This window comes from Sapajus apella, unplaced genomic scaffold (genome assembly GCF_009761245.1).
Source record: "Sapajus apella isolate SASKATOON/1434 unplaced genomic scaffold, GSC_monkey_1.0 scaffold90, whole genome shotgun sequence".
Lineage (NCBI taxonomy): Eukaryota > Metazoa > Chordata > Mammalia > Primates > Cebidae > Sapajus > Sapajus apella.
Window position 1 is genome coordinate 3,408,333 of NW_022437030.1, and position 22,300 is coordinate 3,430,632.

The 22,300-nt window shown below is 38.6% G+C and overlaps 1 protein-coding gene and 1 long non-coding RNA gene across 4 annotated transcripts in view; one reads left to right on the forward strand and one right to left on the reverse strand.

Moving 5' to 3' along the window:
* Nucleotides 1-18,467, forward strand: part of TENT4B (terminal nucleotidyltransferase 4B) — a 76,874-nt gene extending 58,407 nt beyond the window's left edge. Inside the window, exons 5-13 of one of the 3 annotated variants that reach the window (XM_032255683.1) lie at nt 577-684; nt 5,033-5,161; nt 5,893-6,106; nt 7,368-7,494; nt 7,603-7,706; nt 7,810-7,997; nt 10,508-10,672; nt 11,813-11,858; nt 17,556-18,467. In XM_032255683.1, the coding sequence (XP_032111574.1) occupies nt 577-684; nt 5,033-5,161; nt 5,893-6,106; nt 7,368-7,494; nt 7,603-7,706; nt 7,810-7,997; nt 10,508-10,672; nt 11,813-11,858; nt 17,556-17,608 (1,134 nt within the window). In that variant the 3' untranslated portion in view covers nt 17,609-18,467. Of the gene's footprint in view, nt 1-576; nt 685-5,032; nt 5,162-5,892; nt 6,107-7,367; nt 7,495-7,602; nt 7,707-7,809; nt 7,998-10,507; nt 10,673-11,812; nt 14,482-17,555 lie in introns of those variants that run through there. The other 2 variants (XM_032255684.1, XM_032255682.1) reach the window with 2 other exon arrangements.
* The window catches only part of LOC116534917, a 12,999-nt gene continuing 8,268 nt past the window's right edge, over nt 17,570-22,300 (reverse strand). The window contains exon 3 of the long non-coding RNA XR_004261946.1: nt 17,570-17,655. This is a non-coding gene — a long non-coding RNA (uncharacterized LOC116534917). The remainder of the gene's footprint in view (nt 17,656-22,300) is intronic.

Sequence of the window (22,300 nt, forward strand, 5' to 3'; positions counted from 1 at the left end):
TGATTTTTGGGCTATTTGCAAAACTGACCAGTAATGCACATGGGTTGTTGTGTATCCCTGAAGAATCCAGCGATTTTCTTATTAGAAACAGTTTGATGATACAAAACATTCACAGAACCTGTCATTCATAAGTTCTTCATCTTACACTCAGTGTTCTCCAAAGTATTGAGGAAGGTTTTAAATTATCATTATAACTATATGTCAGCTAATATATGAGGTGACAGGCATATTAATTTACTTGACTGTAGTAATCACTTCAGTATGTATATCAAATATATCGAAACATGTATACCTTAAATATAAACAATAAAAATAATAAAAAAATTGTTTGGACACCAAACAAAATTCTCAATTGATAGCATTACAAAATATATTGTATGGGGCCCAATGCTAAATATGCAGCATATGGTTATTTGTAGCAGACGAGGTTTACTGGGGTGCGCCGTGTTTAGAATACTCAATATTGCTATGCTCTCATGAGACGATGGAGACCTCATATCTAGTAAGCTTACGTTCCCTCTTTTTATCATTTAATCTGGTTAAAGCATTTACATTTTACCTTTCTTCTCTTTATAGGTACCTATTATTAAATTAACAGATTCCTTTACTGAAGTGAAAGTAGATATCAGCTTTAATGTACAGAATGGTGTGAGAGCAGCTGACCTCATCAAAGATTTTACCAAGGTCAGAGAATTTATAGTATTTATACAACAAAACTATTAGAAATGTAATTTTTAAGATTCTGTCTAGGTGTTCTGATATTTTTATATCCATGTTGTTGACAAATACATCTCTCTCGCTTGCTCGCTCACTCGCTCTCTTTTTTTTTTTTTTAAATAGAGCTAGGGTCTCACTCTGTCACCTAGGCTGGAGTGCAGTGGATGGATCATGGCCCACTGCAGCCTCAGACTCCTGGGTTGAAGTGATCATCTCACCTTAGTGTCCCAAGTAGCTGGGACTACAGGTGTGAACCACCAAACCTGGCTATTTTTTGTGGTTTTTTGTAGTGTTGTGGTCTCATTATGTTGGCCAGGGGCTGGTCTCTAACTCCTGGCCTCAAGTAATCCTCCTGCCTCTGCTTCCCATAGCACTGGGATTACAGGCATGAGGCACCATGCTCGGCCTGCACCTTACTTTTGTGTGCAATGATTTTGCTTTGAACCTGCTTGTAACAATCAGTGATTAACTTATAATGTGACCTCAAGTAAGAATTAAAAGTTGAGAAAGCTTTTGAAGAAATTGTCTGCTATAGATCCTCCTTTGGAGAGCAGAAGAGATGAAATCCTGCTACACAGTTGATTCCATCTTTTTTTAAAAAATCTCCACAAATTCAGATTGAGAACCTTAAGAACCTTTCCTTTAACCCATTTTCTGTATGCATCAAGAATACTGTGCTGGCAGTGAGCTGCCCTTTTTTTTTTCTAAACAGGAAATAGGTTAAGAATTTTAAGAGCCTTTTCTATATTTTAATTCCTAAATTACCTTTAAGGTGTTCCTACAGTCCTCCTTACTTCTATTTTGAAATGATTTAAGTTTATTTTTGTTCTGTTTTCTTCCAAGATCTGTGGAACATTTTACATAATTAGATAATTGTCAGCTTTCTCCCCTCTAACCTAAACCATTAACTCCTTTGGCTTCTGTTAGAATATTCACAATTTTTTTTTCTCTAGCAGCTCTAAAATTTCTATTTTTTCTTTGTTTTTAAAGAAAATGTGTTAAATACTTGATGTTGCAGACATTATTATCTGGCATAAATGTACAGAAGACAGAAAAGCAGAAAAGTTAAAGAAATATTATCCATAATCCTACTCTATTGGAAGAGTGTGTGTGTCTGTGTGTGTGTGTGTGTGTGTGTGTGTGTGTGTGTGTCTGTCTGTCTGTCTAGTATTTTCTTTTTCTGGAGAAAACAACTTTTAAAAATTGAAATTCATGGCTGGACACGGTGGCTCACACTTGTAATCCCAGCAGTTTGGGAGGCCGAGGCTGGTGGATCATGAGGTCAGAATTTCAAGACCAGCCTGGCCAAGACGGTGAAACCCCGTCTCTACTAAAAATACAAAAATTAGCTGGGCATGGTGGTAGGCACTTGTATTCCCAGCTACTCAGGAGGCTGAGACAGGAGAATGGCTTGAACCTGTCCGGCAGAGGTTGCAGTGAGCCAAGATTGTGCCACTGCACTCCAGCCTGGGCGATAAAGTAAGACTCTGTCTCAAAAAAAAAAAAAAAAAAAAGTAAATTAAAAAAATTTTTTTTAATTTGAAAAAAAATTGAAATTCATATGCATGATAATATTCACCACTATAAAAGGACAGTGTAAAGTGAGTTACCCTTACACCATAGATACTTAGCTCATTTTTATAGAATTTCTAATTGTCAATTATTTTTTATGTTGCTTTTTTATGTTCTTCACTATTATAAGCAAAAGGAGTAGCCCATTATACATACACATTGTCCTATACCTTCGTGAAAACTTAATGTTTTGGAGATTTCATCCATGTTAGCACATACAGGCTTGCTTTATTCTTGTTGTTGGTTACACAGGCAGTAGTCTTTTGTAAGGCTGTGACTACCTGATTTAGCAGGTCACAGCCTGATTTAGCAGTTCTTTAGTGTTGTTCCTGTTTTTCTTTTGCTGTTAGAAAAAGGGATTGACAAATATACTTCCATACATGCATCTTGCTTTACACGAGCAAAATGTTTGTAGGAAGATTCCCAGAATCAAAATTTTTGGGTAAAATGGTATATCCAGATAAATTCTGTTGAATGTTTCCCTAATTATTTAATCTTACATATATTCATTCTCTCTCTCCCTCTCCCCTTTTCTTCTTCCTGTCTCTATCCCTCCCTCTCTTCCTCTGTCTCTCCCTTTTCCTTTACTCTCTTTTTCCCTTCCTTCCTTCCTTTGTTTCTTTTCTTTTCCTTTTCTTTTCTCCCTTCCCCTTGCTGCTTCTTTCTTTCACTTTTTGAAAGTGTTACCTCTGTTACCCAGGCTGGATGCAGTGATCATGGCTCACTGCAGCCTCAGCCTCTTGTGTGCTCAAGTGATCTTCCTGCCATAGGTTCCTGAGTTGCTGGAATCACAGGAGTGCCCACCACACCCAGCTAACTCTTTTTTAAGTAGAGATGAGGTCTTGCTATGTTGCCAAGACTGTTCTTAAACTCCTGTGCTCAAGCAGTACTCCTTCCTTGGCATCCCATACTGTTGGGATTACAGGCATGGGCCACCACACCTGACCCACAAATGTTCTTTGAAAAGGGACTGTATCTAGACTGACTTCAACCACAATGTAGTTTTTTGTTTGTCTTTAGACAGAGTCTTATTCTGTCACCCAGGCTCGAGTGCAGTGGCGTGATCTTGGCTCATTGTACACTCCACCTCCCAAGTTCAAACAATTCTTGTGCCTCAGCCTTCTGAATAGCTGGGACTGCATATGTATGCCACCATACCCAGCTTAATTTTGTATTTTTAGTAGAGATAGCGTTTTGCCATGTTGGCCAGGCTGGTCTCGACCTCCTGATTTCAAGTGATCTGCCTCCCTCGGCCTCGCAAAGTGCTAGGATTACAGTTGTGAGCCACCGCACCAAGCCCACAATGTTTAAAAACTCTTATTTCTCCGTATTTTTGTTCTTTTCTGTGCTTGCTTAGTTTGATACAATTTGCAAAAGTATAAGCTTGTTAAAATCACTAGTGATTTTACCACTTCTAGTAATAATAGCTTTTAAGATTTCTTTGAAGATGTTGTGCCTGCCTTTTTTCCCTCAGTGGCCCCAGACTAGGGCATTGCTTGCAAAGAGGAGTGAATGAATGAATATGTGCACAGCAAAAGGTAGACTCATTCTGTACACACATGCCAGCTCAGGTGTTCTCTCGGGTAGCCCTGCCTCATTCTCTGTAAAAAGTGGAAGGGAGGGGTGGTCTGTGTGTGGTCATTAGCTGTGTGCAAGTCAGTAGGCAGGATTCTTGTTTGCTCCAGGACTGTGGCAAAAAGGTCCCTAGTCTACAGTGGTACACCACCAAGAAAAGTGATTCTTAAAAATCTCACTGATTTAGTGCTTTAAGATGTTGGAGGCCAGGCGCGGTGGCTCACGCCCGTAATCCCAGCACTTTGGAAAGCTGAAGTGGGCAGATCACAAGTTCAGGAGTTCAAGACCAGCCTGACCAATATGGTGAAACCCCATCTCTACTAAAAATACAAAAATTAGCTGGGTGCGGTGGTACACGCCTGTAGTGTCAGGTGCTCAGGAGGCTGAGGCAGGAGAATCACTTGAACCAGGGAGGCGGAGGTTGCAAAGCCAAGATCATGCCACTACACTCCAGCCTGGGTAACAAAGCCAGACTCTGTCTCAAAAAAAAAAAAAAAGATGTTGGTGATTTTGTCCTTGAACTCTTTCTATTGTATGTTTACAAATGAATAGTAGAGGGCCATAGTCACAAATGAGCATCATCAGATACATGCTGTTAGTGTTTTTGTCCTATAGCAAGTCCTTTTTTTTTCCCTTTTGAGATAGAGTCTTGTTCTGTCACCCAGGCTGGAGTTCAGTGGCATGATCTTGCCTCACTGTGACCTCTGCCTCCCAGGTTCAAGTGATTGTCCTGCCGCAGCCTCCCAAGTAGCTGGGATTACAGGCACCCGCCACCACTCCCAGCTACTTCTTGTGTTTTTAGTAGGGACAGGGTTTCATCATGTTGGCCAGGCTGGTCTCAAACTCCTGACCTCAGGTGATCTACCTGCCTTGGCCTGCCAAAACGTTAGGATTCCAGGCGTGAGCCACTGTGCCTGGCCCTGTAGCAAGTGCTTAGATGTCATTATTTATGTATATATGTCTTACATTTTAGATATAAGAGGAGAACCGTTTCACTATCTATAGCTTACTTTTTTGTACTAGTTTACTCTTAAATAAGAAATTAAGTATGTTGTATATCTCTACCAAATTTTATAATGTAAGGACCAATTGATGCCCTCCTTAATGCTTAGATCTGTTGCTGATAGCTGACACAGGAATTCATTGAAAATGCAATTTTCTTTTTCAGAAATATCCTGTATTGCCATACTTGGTTTTAGTATTGAAACAATTCCTATTGCAGAGGGACCTTAATGAAGTATTTACAGGTGGAATTGGTTCTTATAGTCTCTTTTTAATGGCAGTCAGTTTCCTTCAGGTAAGTCTCATGGGTATACCATGGTAGTGCACACTAAAAGCAAAAGTGATCAGTCAGCTGGGGAAACATTTTGGAAAAAATCTAAATCAACTCGTAATTGCTTTCCTTGATTACCTACAGCTTTTCCCTTTAAACTGGGTACATTTTTATCATTTAGCAAATAAGTATTTTTAAATTCCTATGAAAGACTATTTTTGATTTTAAACCCATACATTCTAGTATTTTTGAGACTTTCCACTGCAAATTTTAACATGCAAAATGTATGGCCTGGTTTCCATAAGCATAAATAGTATAAATGCCAACAATAAGAATGTCTTCTAAGCAGCTAATCTTGTAATCTTGTAAGATTAGTTGGAATTGAGACCTGCTATTTGGGTATGTGAATTAGAGTCTTAGTATTTTAAGTGGGTGTGTTTATTTGGCGCAGAGTTGCCAACTGCCTGAGTCTACTCATGAGTCAGAAGGACTTTGCTGATGTGTTGGGCCAAGCCAGCCTTGCCGGCAGCCTGGTGCAGCCGTAAAATTCAGCCTTACAGTCTCCCGCCAATCCCATATCATGGGGCTTTAGTGTTGTGTGTAGCAGCAGGATAGCCTGCTATTATCCCATTATCGATTATTATGCTAAACCAAAATTATAATACTATTGCTTGTAGAAGTTAGAATATCATTTATTCCCCCCTCCTTGATAATTTAGCAAAAATCCAATATAATTTCTTCTTTTCTGCTTTTAGTTACATCCCAGGGAAGATGCTTGCATCCCCAATACAAACTATGGTGTTCTCTTAATAGAATTTTTTGAATTATATGGACGACACTTCAATTATTTAAAGACTGGCATCCGGATAAAGGATGGTGGTTCATATGTGGCCAAAGATGAAGTACAGAAAAATATGCTAGATGGCTACAGGCCATCAATGCTTTATATCGAAGATCCTTTACAACCAGGTATTGAAATTAGGTAAATTTGTGGGCATTCAAAGAGAGGGCACTATCAGTCACCTTATTAAACTCTCTTTAGATGAAAAATGAAGGAACAACTACTTGTTATTCTTTTTTCATCAAAATATTTCATGAGCAAACACACCAAAATAAATAGACACAGACAATAGAAAAACACCTTGGAGACTTCTAGATAGGTTGGGGCTAGAATCTGATTAACCCTAAAAGTATAGTAGAATAGGCTATTCACTTATTTGGATGGGTTCATGTTTGGTGGCTGCTTCTCCTTTTCCTTGGGTTCTTATTGCCTTGATTACAGTCAATTATCAGCAATTAATGAGGCTTTAATGAGTCGATTCTGAAGTCCTCAGAGGCAGCAAGCATAGTAATATATCTCTGAATTCATGAACTGAAGGGTGTAAGGAGACAATGTATTTTCTTTTTGAATTATTCCTTTCCTCTTTGATTTTGCATGTCCTTTTGTACTTTTTCCAGCTTCGTGTGGGCTTGAAAGTGAGCAGAAAGTAAATTCCTTCCAAGCTTTTGTGAAGTTCTGTTTGCTTGCTTGTGTCCTGATTTTTTTGAGCAATCTTTTTTTCTGATATAATCGTAAAATATTTAGATTCTGCATTGTTGGACTTTAGTGGAAGTGCTTTTAGTCATTTGCTTTAATGTGTAAACTTTGAAAATGAGTAAGGAAAGGGAATGAAGAGATACAGTAGTTGCCTAGGAACCCTTTTCTGGCTTATTGAACTGTCTTATCAGCATTAATAGTTCTGTGTGTTTATTCATTGAGGAAACATTCCATGGTAGCCTTCCCTGTTCAAAACCTTTGGCCAAAGGACACGAAGACTTTTCAGAAAGATGATTCTTGTTTTTTTTGGGGCTCATAATTTAGAGTGGGAAATATATATATAGCTAATATAAACCCAAAAAATATAGAGATATTTCTAATATAGCTTGGTTTCACTCTTAGGAGTGAACAGGGTGCTATTTCTTTTGTTTGCATAATTGTTTATGTATGGAATGGGATAGTTCTTGATGGGCCAGAATACGTTTTGGCAATTGATGCACCATAATGAAATACCGACTCCGTGATGCACATATTCAGAGACTGTGGAATTTTGGGTACAGCCCAGAGCTCAGATTCCGGGCACAACTCTGGTGGGATCGCTATGGCCCTTGTTCTCCTGGAAGAGAGTCGTCAACATTTAGTACATATTAAGCAACAGTCAAGCTTACTATGTTACGTATATTTCTTTTAAAGGTAATGATGTTGGAAGGAGTTCATATGGGGCCATGCAAGTGAAGCAGGCCTTTGATTATGCCTACGTTGTTTTGAGTCATGCTGTGTCACCAATAGCAAAGTACTATCCCAACAATGAAACAGAAAGGTAAAAGTTCCACCTATAACCAGCCCATTGTGTCAAAATTGGTTGTGGCTTCTTATCTTCAAATTAATGTTACTCCCTCCCTCTCCCTTTCTTTTTAAACATATGCAGCATACTAGGTAGGATAATTAGAGTAACAGATGAAGTTGCCACATACAGAGATTGGATATCAAAGCAGTGGGGCTTGAAGAATAGACCTGAGCCTTCATGCAATGGTAAGATATTTTCCTTGATTGATTGACCGAGTATTAGAGGCTTTTCTGTGTTGTGTGTGTTTAATGGGAAGAAACGTTTTCCAATCTTTTGCCACTCTTTCAGGAAATGGTGTTACCTTGATAGTAGATACTCAGCAGTTAGATAAATGTAATAATAATCTATCTGAAGAAAATGAAGCCCTTGGAAAATGTAGAAGTAAAACCTCGGAATCTCTTAGTAAACACTCTTCAAACTCTTCATCAGGTCCAGTGTCGTCCTCTTCTGCCACACAGTCCAGCTCTAGTGATGTAGTAAGTATGAAAGGCTCGGCTCTTCTGAACTCAGACACATGCATGTTCTCTTGCTGGGGTTAACTCTGTCTAGAAGGCTAAGGCCACTTCCTTTGCGGGCATGTTACTGGGATATTTTAATAACTTTCATGCTTGTACTTTTTCTCAACATTTTATTATGAAAAATTTCAAGCATACAGCAAAAGTAAACAAATTTTAGTGAGCATTCATGTACTCACCACTAGATTCTGCCATTAACCTTTTACTTGCTTATCTCATACCTAACCATCTGTCTGTCACTCTGTTCATTAATTCATCTTATTCTTTGATCCATTCCAAAGTAGATTACAGACCTCAGTTCCCCTAGCATACTGTAGCTTGTACATCCTTGTAGCCAGACTCCAATATTAATTGTTTTTCCTTTTATTTATTTATTTATTTATTTTGAGATGAGGAGGGGGGTCTCGCTCGGTTGTCCAGGCTGGAGTGCAGTGGCATGATCTCAGCTCACTGCCATCTCTGCTTCCAGAGTTCAAACAGTTCTCCTGCCTCGACCTCCTGAGTAGTTTGAATTACAGGCGCCTGCCACCATTCTTGGCTAATTTTTTTGTATTTTTAGTAGAGACAGAGTTTCACCTTGTTGGCCAGGCTGATCTCAAACTCCTGAACTCAAGTGATCCACCCGCCTCAGCCTCCCAAAGTACTGGGATTACAGGCATGAGCTATCGCAGCCAGTCTGTTTTTTCCTTTTGATATGAAATTGACACATAAGGAAATCTTAATTGTACATTTACTAAACTTTTTTCTGAAAATTTCCCTATGTTATTACTTTTTGGTCTAAGTTACTTGCCCATATATTCACTAAATTTTATCAAATACATACATATGCATGACCCAAAATCCTAATAAGATACAAATATTACCATCAACCCAAAGAACAACCTCATGACTCTTTAATCAATCCCTAACCCCGCCCTCAGAGGGAACCACTGTTACGATTTTTTTTGTTTTTTGTTTTTTGTTTTTTTTTTTTGAGATGGAGTCTCACTCTGTTGCCCAGGCCAGAGTGCAGTGGCATGATCTCGGCTCACTGCAGCCTCTGCCTCCCAGGTTCAAGCGATTCACCTGCCTGAGCTTCCTGAGTGGCTGGGATTACAGGCATGTACACCATGCCTGGCTAATTTTTTGTATTTCTAGTAGAGACGGGGTTTTTCCAAGTTGGCCAGGTTGGGCTCAAACTCCTGACCTCATGATCCACCGGCCTCGGTCTTCCAAAGTGCTGGGATTACAGGCATGAGCCACCGTGCCCAGCTGTTATGATTTTTTAACACCATAGATTAGTTTTGTGCGTTTCAGAATTTCATACAAATTGAACCACATAGAATATACTTGTCTAAAAAATTACTTCACTCAGAATTGTTTTCAGCTTCCTGGTTGAATTTTTTAAAATCGAGATATAATTAACATAAAATTCAGCATTAAAAATGTGCACTTCAGTTGCTTTTAGGACATATTCACAATGTTGTACAGCCATCTGTGATAATTCTAGAACATTTCCATCACCCCAAGAAGAAACCCTGTATTTAGTAGTAGTTTCTTCTAATTCTTCCCTCCCTTATCCTCTGTTAACCTCTAATCTACTTTCTCTTTCTATTCTGGTAGAATTTTTTTTCTTCCCCCATCCTGATAGAATTTGTATCAATTAATAATGTAAGTTACCTTTTAAAATCAAAGATAATTGTGGTTTACTGATTTGAGATCTAAAGCAGGCTTACCTGTTTAACTTTATTAAGTGCAGGACATGAAAAGTAATCTAAATATTGTATGTTTTTGATGATGACCATGTGTCAATATGGAATCATAAATCCTCCTGTGTAAAATATCCCTATGTGCCTTTTTCGGGTCCTAGAGCAGTATGCTCTGGAGGACAGAATACCAAGCTAGATGTCACAGACACAGAGAGGTGTGGAGTGTTGGGAACTGAGAGAACGTAACTCTGAGATGCTAGGTACAGTGTCAGGCCCAGGGCTGGAGGTAGCATTGTCATGGCCCAAGCAGCCCCAAAATAGGTGGGGCTCAGCCCACTGTCGCTGGGAAGTCTGCACCCACCCACACAGTGTGTTTGGCTGATTTGTTATTGCAGACTCTCAGAGATTGAGCCCTTAAGCCCATCATGTTGTATCTTGCTGAAGCCAGGGACTAGGACCTAGGTTCTTCACTCTTTACCATAGTCTTTCATTTTCTGTAAATAAAAAAATCAAATAAACCTTAGGCCTCTGTGAGCTCCTTCAAGGTCAGATGTGGACAGTGGATTTAACAATGAACAGAAGCTCTCTGATAAAATCAGTCAGTTTAAATGTTTAGAGGAATATTTAAACAGTTAATTTTGTAAATTCTTCAGTGTGCTTCTTTTAACTCCCAAATGTTTAAATTTAATGTAAGAGTACTTAGCCAGATTTTTTTTTTCTCTCTGATTATTGAGTATCTAAACTACTAACATGTTACATTATAACTCATATGACTTGTGTTAGGATTCCGATGCAACACCATGCAAAACCCCGAAACAGCTGCTCTGCCGTCCGTCCACTGGGAACCGAGTAGGGTCGCAAGATGTATCCTTGGAGTCCTCTCAGGCAGTTGGGAAAATGCAAAGCATCCAAACCACTAACACATCCAACAGCACCAACAAATCTCAGGTGTGTGGAATGCGGGTTTTTAATTGTTAGTGTTTGATAGAAAATATTTAGAATTTCCTACATGTGAAGAATATACATCATGAGATTGAAGAAAACGCTAGGTTGAAGAACAAACTTATTTTATTCTAAGAGGTTCCAACTTATGACAGTGCTTCTAGGAACAGGATGTCCTAAGGATCTTTGTGAGACACCATTGTAACATAAACCTCTTCGGGAAACTATTGACTGGTCCTTATAAGTTATTCCAGCCAAACTACCACATAAAAAATGTTACATTTGTACATGAAGTAAGCTGGCTTGAAGGTTTTGTGAGGCCTCATGGCAGTATCCATATCTGGGAATGATGTATCCTTTTCTAATATTTTAATGTTCAATACTTTGTTGCCTGTGTTGAAGTGATCAGCTGGCTGTCAGGTATGGTCAGTTGAATAACATTAGCTTGGACTTAAGGCCACAGAGATACTCTAGTTTAAGTTTTTTGCTTGCCTAGAATTGTCTGAGTAATGAGTCAGAGTCAGGGGAGGAAGCCATTGATATGGTGCTCCGGCCTGAGGCCAGCTCACTTACTACGGCTGGGAACCTGAGAAGAAGCTTCTTGGCCATCACCTTGTGTCTGATTTGACTTACTGAGTTCACTTTACCTATGCGGCCTTAGCCATGTATACAAGACACAGACTCATCATGAAATACCAGTTCAAGTGACAGGGCTGACAGAAGGGACTGGGGTCACAAGAAAACCACAGACTATGAATAGCTGGAAGGGAGTGGCCAACTGTGCTGACCCCAACCTACCAGTGTGCCTGTGGTTTCCAAGATCCTCTTCCCGCTGTGTCACTTATGATGTGATGTTTGGGTTGGTAGGTTTCTTAAGAAAACTTTTACATCCCACGAACTCTGTTAAGAAGGCAAGCAAGTGGTCCATGCTTTTCAGTATTTCCATTAAAATAATGTAAGGGTTTTAGAGCCAAAAAGAGTTAACCCATTTAACAGCTTTTTCTGCCTGCTAGATAAGTCACTGATCAGTAAGGTAACTCCAACCAGCATATTCCTAGTTTTGAAAGCTGCCCCAAATCCAGGTATTTGAGAACACTCTGCTCTTCTGCAATACTGATGTCTTTTTGGCCATTTCTTTTTCTGCAGCATGGATCAGCAAGGCTCTTTCGTTCTTCCAGCAAAGGCTTCCAAGGTACAACTCAAACAAGCCATGGTTCCTTGATGACAAACAAACAACATCAAGGCAAATCCAATAATCAGTATTACCATGGCAAAAAGAGGAAACACAAGAGGGACGCGCCCCTCTCAGACCTCTGTAGATAGTCGGCGCTGCGCGGTGGACTGTCTTCTCTGTGCAATGATCTTATGCTCAGGACAGTTGCGCAGGGACTCCTGGGAGACATTCAGGAGCCTCACACTGTTCAGACATTGATTTAGCAACTGCGTTTTTTCCCAGCTCGCCACAGAATGGATCATGAAGACTGACAACTACAAAAACAAAAAGCAAGCAAAAAAGGGGGAAAAAAGGCTGCTTATTTGATAAGTCATATGCTACAACAGGGTCATTTTAAGATTTAAAGCTTGAATGTAAAATAAATATATTTCTCATTGGCTTTATGCAGAGTTATAGGAAATAGTATTCAGTGTTGGTAGGGTGATAGAAACAAAAAACAATATCAGAGGATGGGGTGGGAAAGGCAAAAAAGGTATCTGATAGGAAGTCCAGATTCCAAAGGGGAAAGTGATCTGTGCATGTTTTTTTTTTTTTTTTAAATATTTTTGCATATATTTACCATTTTATTGTGTGTATATATAGAAGACCATATAGGAAATTGATATTTGTAATAGTGGATTTGTTAATAATACTTTTTACATAACATTACTGTTTAAATTGTAAACAGATTTTTTCTCAGGATTAGTTTGAAAAATAATCTAAATTGTCATCTTAACATCCATATATAGGGAAGTGATTAGTTCTATTACTTAATTTGTTTTTCTCAGCATTGAAATGACTTAATAGAACCCTTGTGTCCTGCTGCAGAAATTTTTCCTCTCTAAAGAAAAGGTTTATGGTGGCAAATGATGTTTATTTTATTTTGTAAAAAAAAAAAAAAAAAAATGTACTATGTACTTTTGTGTAAACACTGAAAAATCTCTGGTCATCTCTAAAAATTAACTTGCAACTGTTTTCTATAGTGCTGTCGTCTTGGGCAATGGGCAATTACATGACTTTGTGTTTGCTTCTTTTGCAGTCTTTTTTTTTCCCCTCCACTTTCTTCCTAATAGGAAAAAAAGGCCCCCCACGTCTGGTCTCATTCCTGTTGCAGTGAAACTTCGAGTTCCACAGACTCTGCATGCTGGCTTCTCTAACCCTGTGTGCTGCGGGTGCCTGTTGCTCATCTCTTATTCTTTTCAAAATTCATGCTTAACTACTGTGGGAGAATAACTGTAAACAGCTTTAATTAAATCATACTTATAAAAAACTATTTTCTTATATTCCACTTTATGCTTTTGGTATTGTTGATCTTTAAAAATTAAATGGTCTTTGATAATGGATCTATTTTGTATTGCCTTATTAAGACCAAATACTTCTTGTCATCCCATTCTTTATCCTCTTCTTTCATGGAATTGTTGTCGTTAATTAAAACTTTTTTAAACATTGGCTTGTTTCAATCATACTGTAAATTTTGGTTGTAGTCAGCTTTGAGTGCAATGAGATGTATAATTCTGTTATTCATTACCTGTTGAGTTTGAAACTCAGTTGGGAATATTTAATATAATAGAATGTAAGTGACATTTCTGAAAATGCTTTCTTTCAGGGTGAAAGCTCTTATGTTTAGCATCAGTGTGTATGGCTCTGTTAAATACAGTCATTTCTGAAATGAGATTCTTTTATATATATACATATAAAGTACTATTGGCTTTTAGGAATTTCTTTTATATACATTTATGAAATACTGAAGACCAATCAGACCATTAATGGACACTTAGTGTAACTTTTTATAAAGAAAATAATGCTAAAGTAAGACCAAAACCGATGTCATCACTGAAATTAACAATTTTCAATATGTTCATATTTTAATTCACAATGGAAAAATGTGTTCCAAAACTGGAAACTCATAGTACTCGTGTAAACTGTGGAAGATTTTAAATGTGATGTTATTTTGACAATGTTTTAAATTTTAGAGTCACATTTTATTCTGATCAGAATTTTTATCAAGATGTCGAGCTTTTGTTTTTGAAACTAGTTTGTCATAACATTGTGCGTAATCACAGTATTTATTTTCTAGGACAATTGTGAATGTGTAGACTTATGTTTACTGCTAAGGGAACAATTATTTATAAAATAATATTAAATCCAGTATTAGCTGCCTATTTCAGACACTTAATACTTGCAGAAATCTATGTTACATTTACCACACTGAAGGGTTTTTTTGTTTTGTTTTTTGTTTGTTTGTTTTTAAAGAATCACCCTCATTGTTGAAAGTAAATGTACTCTTAGGGTGCGAATATTAGTGTTCCAATAAGCATGTGATTATATTAAGGTGGTGGTAGCGGGAAGATAATCTTGATTCCATTGGGAATCTTAGGTTTTCGTAAATTTATTGGGAAAATAGTTTTTCCTGTACTGCTGAAGTTTCTTTTTGGTAAACAGTATCTTTCTAAAAGAAAAAAAGCATGAAGGAGAAATTGAGGTGTGTATACATTTCCTCAAATGACCAGCATTGTATTCGTGAATACTGTGTATCTTGCAGTGAACAGTGTGGAAGCTGTTCATTTTTCAATCTGAAGTAAAATACTTTCAAGAACTTTTAGTTTGCCTGCTCATTTGTTTTGTACATTTCATCTCTGTATTGACTCCTACCTTATTTCTTTTTTGAGTTTTAATACTTTCTATAAAGATTTTGTGAATATATCAGAAATGTGTCATTTAAGTATTATAGTCCATTCATATCCATGAATTATAACCTTCCTTTGCTAATGCATGTAGAATGGGATTTTACAAATTCTGCCTCACTCTGGTGACATTTCTCTGGCAGTCATGTATGTGTACCTGGCCATCAGAAATACTAATATCTAAATACTGTTTTTTAGAGGTGCTGATGGGTTGGTGAGGTCTCAGCACAAAACCTTACTGGTTATGTTTTTTAGATGATAAAAGTAAATGCATTTTCTCTCTCCAGCTTTAAGGTGGCCATGAAGGTGCTGGTTTTGAACCTCTTTGTTTGGTTTTGAGACGTCGCACTGGGCTTTCAGATCTAGCTTGGATGTGTAGGACCTGTGCTTCTTACATGTGATTGTCCTCCAGTCTTCCAACAGTTGATTCTGTCACATTTTTGTCCTGTTTTGAGTGCACTTTACCTTTACTTGGATTTTGAGCCTCATTAATAATTAGGTTATTTGGTTTGGCTCCAGATATTCCTTAAGTCTTCACAGAGCAAGACATGAGCAATAGGGTGAGCATTTTTAAATGTCTTTTTCCTCTGGAGCCGTATATCTCCATGTATTTTCTGCTCATTCTCTCCGCCATGAAATGGTAAGTGTGAGTTGTGTTTGGCTGAACCTGTGGACTAATGTTTGGAGTTTCTGGAAACTAGAGGATCAGAAAAGAGAAATGATTACCGTGAAGTACAGGATTCTCTTGCTGTGACATGTTCATTGCAAAGCCCTCTCCGGTGACTGGGAGGTGTAGTTGTCAAGGTTGATCTGTAGAAATCTTTAGAAATCACCATTATTACATATTAGTGATAAATGTTGCTGATATTTTTATTTGTCATCACTAAATCTCAGTTTTACTTTACTATTGATCTATAGCTTGATCAGTTCCTTGAATTCTAACATGTTGATTTCTCAGTGTTTCACTAACCAAGAATGTTTCTAGGCAATTGGTTGCTTCATAGTCTTTTCAAAAAATGGTAAACTATCAAGACATTCCCAATTTTGCTGTGATAAATATTGAAATGTGAAAATTAATGAACAGAAGAATTTATTCTCATTAAACTTTTTCAATTATTGGAAAGGTGCATTCTCAAAGTATTTTGTGAGCAAAATATTCTACAAATGCCTCTGACAAACCTAATTGAATATAAAAGTTATATTTAGTAGTTACTGTTGATAGCAATTTTTATCAGGGTTATAGTTCATCTAGCAAAATATTTAAAGAATGCTGTTAGCATTCCAGCATTAAAGTGGGAACAAAGATTTGATATGAAATTCCTTGAAAGAGTTCTCTCATCTCTTGCCTTGGCCTCTGACCCACAAGACTGTAGCTACCTGCCATCCTGTCAAAACATTTGTGGGTGGAATAAATGTTAACGAACAAATTTTAATATGCTCCTTGATATTTAACATGGCTAAGAAAGAAGCCAGATTTTATTGTGGAAGTTATTTACATGATTTGAAAACTTAATTAAGAACTTTTTTCTCAGTCATCTTGTTCTGAGCTGTCTTGACTTCACACTGGTGGTTAGCAACTTTTTTTTTTGGTCAAAGATAATGAGCTAAATATAATAGACATTGAATATTGGCAAAATTGTTAACCAGAAAAATTGCTTATAAAGTCTGCTGATCTATTTGATACCTAGAATTGAATATTTGAGGACAGTTTTTAGTTAATAAACTGCTAATGTTTATTATACTCTCTCAGGGTTTTTTTTTTTTTTTTTTTTTTTTTTTTTTTTGAAAAAATGTTGGCCTTCCACATTTTCCACTTAAGTGTGTACTTTATTGAGTTTAACCTTGTCCGCAGCCTGGTAGCCTGAAAGAGAAGGAGGCGGGACCAGAGCTGGATGTAGTGCATGCCCTTGGGTTACTATAAACTTGTAGTATCTTTGGATTTACTGAGAGGTATTTTAGCTATGTCAATAAGAACAGCTAATAATGTGGAAATCAGGTGTTCGCTTGTGTATTTCAGTGAACATTTTTATTAGTATTTGCATGTCATCTCTAGTTTCACAATACTTACGTCTTTGTGGTTTCACCACTGAGCTTCCTTTCACTACACCAGCTACTATGTGGCCTGGTAACAGGGAAGGTCTCTCCTAAGGACAGTCTGGACGTATTTTGAGGGAATGTTATTTATCTTAAAGATGCCTAGAAACAAACGCATATAGTACCAGTGAGAAAGTATGAAGTAAACAAGTTGCTCACTCTGGGCATGTTGGCTCCCGCCTGCGCTACCAGCACTTTGAGAGGCTGAAGTTGGACGATTGCTTGAGGCGAGGAGTTTGAGACCTCCGAGTCTTTAACAAACAAAAACCTGAATGGTGAGGTGGGGTGGAACTGGGTAGGGGAGGGAAAGGAGGACTTGGAGAAGCATTCCCCAAAGCCAGTGACTTGGTGATGCTCAGTACTTGCCTCTTAGAGGTTACTCAGCCCGTGCCTTTCAAGGACAGTGAAAAATGGGTTATCAGCCACATTCTTGGAGTTAATATTGTTCTTCACCTTTCAATTTGGATTCAGTGCTATTCATAGCTGTTCCCTGAGACCATTTCATTATTACCTTTTATGTTTAGTTGCAATTTATCATGTCATTTTGTCCCTAAACTTAATCTCTTAATTTTAAGATCCTCTGTGATTTTTGCATATTGAAACTTGCAGAAGTCACTTTTAAAAAGTCTTCTGTAAGTCCCGTAATCCTAAAATAAATCACAAGCTTGCTTGTTACAAGTGTCAAGAGTCTCCACTCTACTACTAAAAAGCAGCACTGCCTTAGTGCACATTGTTACCGGTGAAAAGTGAGGACAGCTAGTGTAGTTTCTGGATATAAATTGTGAAGGACTATTGGGTTAAACGTTTTTAGTGGAATATACATAGATATGTGTATTTAGAAACTTTGGTGAAGCCAGTATCTGTTTTTAATAACCTTTTTATTTCCTTCTTTGATTAGCATTGTCTTCTGTGTTAAGAAATGTGGATTCCTGTGAGGTGCTGGAGGTTTGAATCATCTTGAAACTTCCCAATCTTGTCTAGTTACCACTGCAGAGGCACTAAGGAATTTACCAGAAAAAGATGTTTGATACAAATGATTTATGAAATCTCAACATTTCCTGAGGCCATATCACTGGGCAACCAGTTATGAAAACCATGAATGAATTGCACACCCAGAAGATTTTTTAAGCTAATGACAGTTTCTTCAAAGATGTCAATTGTTTGCCTTGGAAATTTTATAAATTGCATTTCTATGCACATCTGCCCCTAGTGCTTACCACTGGGTTTATTATTCATAATCTGCAGTTCAATAAAGGCTTTGTGCTTTCATTTATCTTCAAAACCTCTGGTATGAGCCTTTATATAAAACCTGAATGACTACTTTTTCTAAAAAAAAACTTAAAGATTGCTCTGTTTAGGCAGGTTTTCTTGTGCACATAGGGCATTTCTGTGGCTCTAAGCTGGTTCTCATCCTTTTTAATGCCAGTAGTGGGAGATGCCTGGGGAGGCTGTTTTCATCCTGCTCTGTCCTAGACAATGATACATGTTTGGCCCCCCAACAGCCATGGAAGATCATGGAAACTGACATAGAATTTGGTTATTCACAAATACCAGCCCAGTTTCACGCTCCACTTTAATGCAGGAGGTTTTGCTTGCTATACTAAGAAAATGAAATACATTACCATAGATTGGGCAGAGTAACAAGTAACAGATCATTACAACAGAATAATGAAACTGGTTCTCGGAGAGAAGCAGGGTTAGTAACAGAAGTGCAGCCTAAGGCATGTCTCAGAATTGTCCCTCAGGAGAATTTGGTTGGACTGGTCTGTCTGCCTGGGTCCCAGCTGAGTGGTGGCCAAAAAAAAAAAAATCCTGAATAGTTTTCCTGTAAGATAATGCCAAACTGGCTTAGAGTGAAGGTGCTCAGTAGCATGTAGAGAACTGGCAGGTGAAACCAGACTGCCCACTCCAGTGTGATGTCTTCCCCACCCCCTCACCTTCTTTTCTTGAGACAGGGTCTCACTCTGTCACCTGGACTGGAGTGCAGTGATGCCATTCCAGCTTACTAGCCTCGACCCCCTGGGCTTAAGTGATCCACCCACCTTGGCCTCCCAAAGTGCTGGGACTAAAGGTGAGATCCACCACACCTGGCTGGTTTCTGCTGCTTAAACTTCTGCTGGAAGTGTTCTCTTAAAAAAGCAAAATCCATCTAAATGTTATCCCAAAAGTTTCTCAAATATGATAGTAGAGAATGAACTGAATATCCAGGACAATTTTGTTCACCTACCTAGACACAGTGAATTATTTCACAAGTAACATGAATGTATGTTCTGCTGTGGGGAAATGTAAACATTTAACTAAAAGGATCTAGTTGCACTTCAATCCCTAATCCCACTCATCTCCCCAGACCCATCCATCTTAATATTATGGGACATATTCTAGATTTTTTTTCTGTGCATTCATACACATGAACAAGTATAATTTCAGGGGGTCTTTTATTCTTTAACACAAATGGGATTGTATTGTAGTTTTCTGCAATTCCCCTACCACAAAAAGAGGCGTTTCCAGGTCAGTACGTATAGAGATGTATTTCATTCATTTTTATTATGCTGAGTTTTGCTTGCAAGTTGCTTTGGTATATTAATGCATCACACATATCAAGACTAACAAACTAATAGAAATGTCCAGTATTTTTCAGCTTCCGTTTTGTTTTTAGAGAGAGGGTCTTGCTCTGTTGCTCAGGCTTACTGCATCAGCTTACCTTCAATAGGGATTTTACAAAGTGCTGCTATTTGATGACACTTTTCTTCTGAACCCATTTTACTAAGGAAAAAAACTTTCCCACAGTTTTACATTAAAAAAAAAATTTTTTTTTGGCCAGGTACATGGTGGCTCACCCCTGTAATCCCAGCACTTTGGGAGGCCAAGGTGGGAGGATCGCCTGAGGCCGTGAGTTAGAGACCAGCCTAGGCAACATGATGAAACCCCAACTCTACTAAAAAATACAAAAATAAGCCAGGTGTGGTGGCATGCCCTTGTAGTCCCAGCTACTCTAGATGCTAAGGCAGGAAAATCGCTTAAACCTGGGAGTCAGAGGTTGCAGTGAGCTGAGATTATGCCACTGCACTCCAGCCTGGGCAACAGCGACTCTGAGACAGAGATTCTCTCTCAAGAAAATAAAATTAAGAGATGGGGGGCGTGGTCTCACTATGTTGCCAAGGCTGGTCTCGAACTTTAGGCCTCAAGTGATCTGCTCATCTTAGCCTCCTAAATTGCTGGGATTACGGGCATGAGTCACCATACCTGACTTAATTTTAAGTCAACTTAAAATTCTTTTAAGTTGAATTTTCATTACTTCCTTTGAAAAGTGTTTCATTTGATATTTTTGCTAGGTTTAAATGTTTTTTTGTTTTAAGACGGGGTTTCACCATATTGTTCAGGCTGGTCTCGAACTCCTGACCTCAGGTGATCCGCCTGCCTCATCCTCCCAAAGTTCTGGGATTACAGGTGTGAACCACCATGCCCGGCTTAAATGTTATAAATATAACATGGTCATCTGAAACAGTGCTTTGCTATTTTTTCCTATATTTTATTTCCACTTTTTAGAATATGTCACCCTTGGCAAACTGATGAAACAGTTACACTGGTCATTCTCCACCACCTACCCCTTAAAATTTTTTTTAATTTTAAGACCCTCCAATAATTGCAGCAGCAGCAATTAAAACTCCCACTGAAAATAAATTATCTGTCTTAGGTGTGGTGGTGTATGCATGTAGTCCCAGATACTCAGAAGACAGGCTGGAGGAGGGCTTAAGCTCAGAGGTTTGAGGCTGCAGTGAGCTATGATCGTGCCACTGCACTGTAGCCTGGGTGACAGGGTGAGACCCTGTCTCTAAAATAAGTAAGTTAGTCTTAGGGTAGAATTAATTTTATGATGAGTAGAGGGAGAAAACTCAGGTGAGAAAAAGAATCCAGTTTTTGGGGACAGAGAAGGCAAAGTACTGCCTCAGATTTTGTTGGGAAAATCTGCTGGAAGATACACTGGAAAAGAGAGGAGGATATGTAGCTGTGGGACTGAACTCCCTAAGCCAGAGAGGTGCAATGACTTTTTTTTTTAAGGAGGTGTTTTCCTTGAAATCACTTTCTTAGGCTCTCATTATGTGACTGTAGAATTTCTGCTGTCATTGGCTGGGTATGGTGGCTCACACCTGTAATCCCAGCACTTTGAGAGGCCAAGGCAGGTGGATCACTTGAGGTCAAGAGTTCGAGGCCAGCCTGGCCAACGTGGTGAAAACCTGTCTCTACTAAAAATACAAGAACTAGCTGTGTGTGGTGGCACATGCCTGTAATCCCAGCTACTTGGGAAACTGAGGCAGGAGAATCGCTTGAACCTAAGAGGCGGAGGTTGCAATAAGCCAAGATTGTGCCACTGCACTCCAGCCTGGGCAACAAAGACTGTCAAAAAAAAAAAAAAAAAAAAGAATTTCTTCTGTAATTTTTATTCTTTGGAAAAAGTCTTTTTTGGGGACTGGGGGTTCTCAGTGTGTAGCCCAGGCTGGCCTCAAACTTCTGGGCTTTAGTGATCCTCCTGCCTTGGCCTCCTAAGCAGCTGGGATGACAGGCATGTGCCACCACACTCAGCTCACTCAGTAAGTGCATTATGAGATATTCTATGTTTACCAGTTTAGCTTAGGAATGCAATCTTTGACTTTGAAGTTGGAAACATTTCACCTTTCAACCTTTCAAGCAATTTTATATTTCTTGCTTGTCTAAAGAAACCATGTTAAGCCCAAACTAATAATCGAATAATTCATTTGAGAAGTAGTGTAAATGTGTGTGCGTGTGTTGCAGAGGACATTTTTTCTTTTATTGTAAATAATACATAATTGTGTATGTGTGTGCAAGTGCATGTGTGTGTTAAAGCAAGTAACTACTATTTGAAAACAGAGTAAAATTTTGTTGAAGAGGAAACACCCAAAGCACAGCTGAGACTAGAGGTAAAAATGTCTTAATGTTTAATGCCAACATTAAAATGAAAGGAAAGGAGAGAGTTATTAAAAGCATCAAGTGGCTTATTTAAATGGTGTATCAATTTTCAAAAGAGTTATCGCTCAATTTAGACTGTAAACCACTTTGGTACTTAAATCACTCAGCAAGTGGCTTCGTGAATGTGGCTTTACACAGCACCCTTCAAAACAGTCACAAGGTGAGTTACGCCACACATTTTTGTTTTTAAGAATCCTATTTAAGAAAATCGTGCTTTCACGTGTCAGGCATCAGTGGCTAAGACATCTCCGCAGGGAGATGTGAAGTTAGCAGGCGACACAGGGAAGCCTGTTGAGACAGGTGCTTGAGCAGCCCTGTGCCCACAGAGCAGGGCTGCAGAGGCGCTGGGGAGGTGGGCTGGGCCCTGCCAAGACAGGTGAAAGCAGGTGGATAGGACTAGGGCACCGGTTTTGTCATAGTTTAAAGCCAAATAGTGTTTTATTTCATTTTATATTTATTTATTTATTTATTTATTTTTGAGACGGGGTTTCACTCTTGTTACCCAGGCTGGAGTGCAATGGCACGATCTTGGCTCACTGCAACCTCCGCTTCCTGGGTTCAGGCAATTCTCCTGCCTCAACCTCCTGAGTAGCTGGGATTACAGGCACGCGCCACCATGCCCAGCTAATGTTTTTGTATTTTTAGCAGAGACAGGGT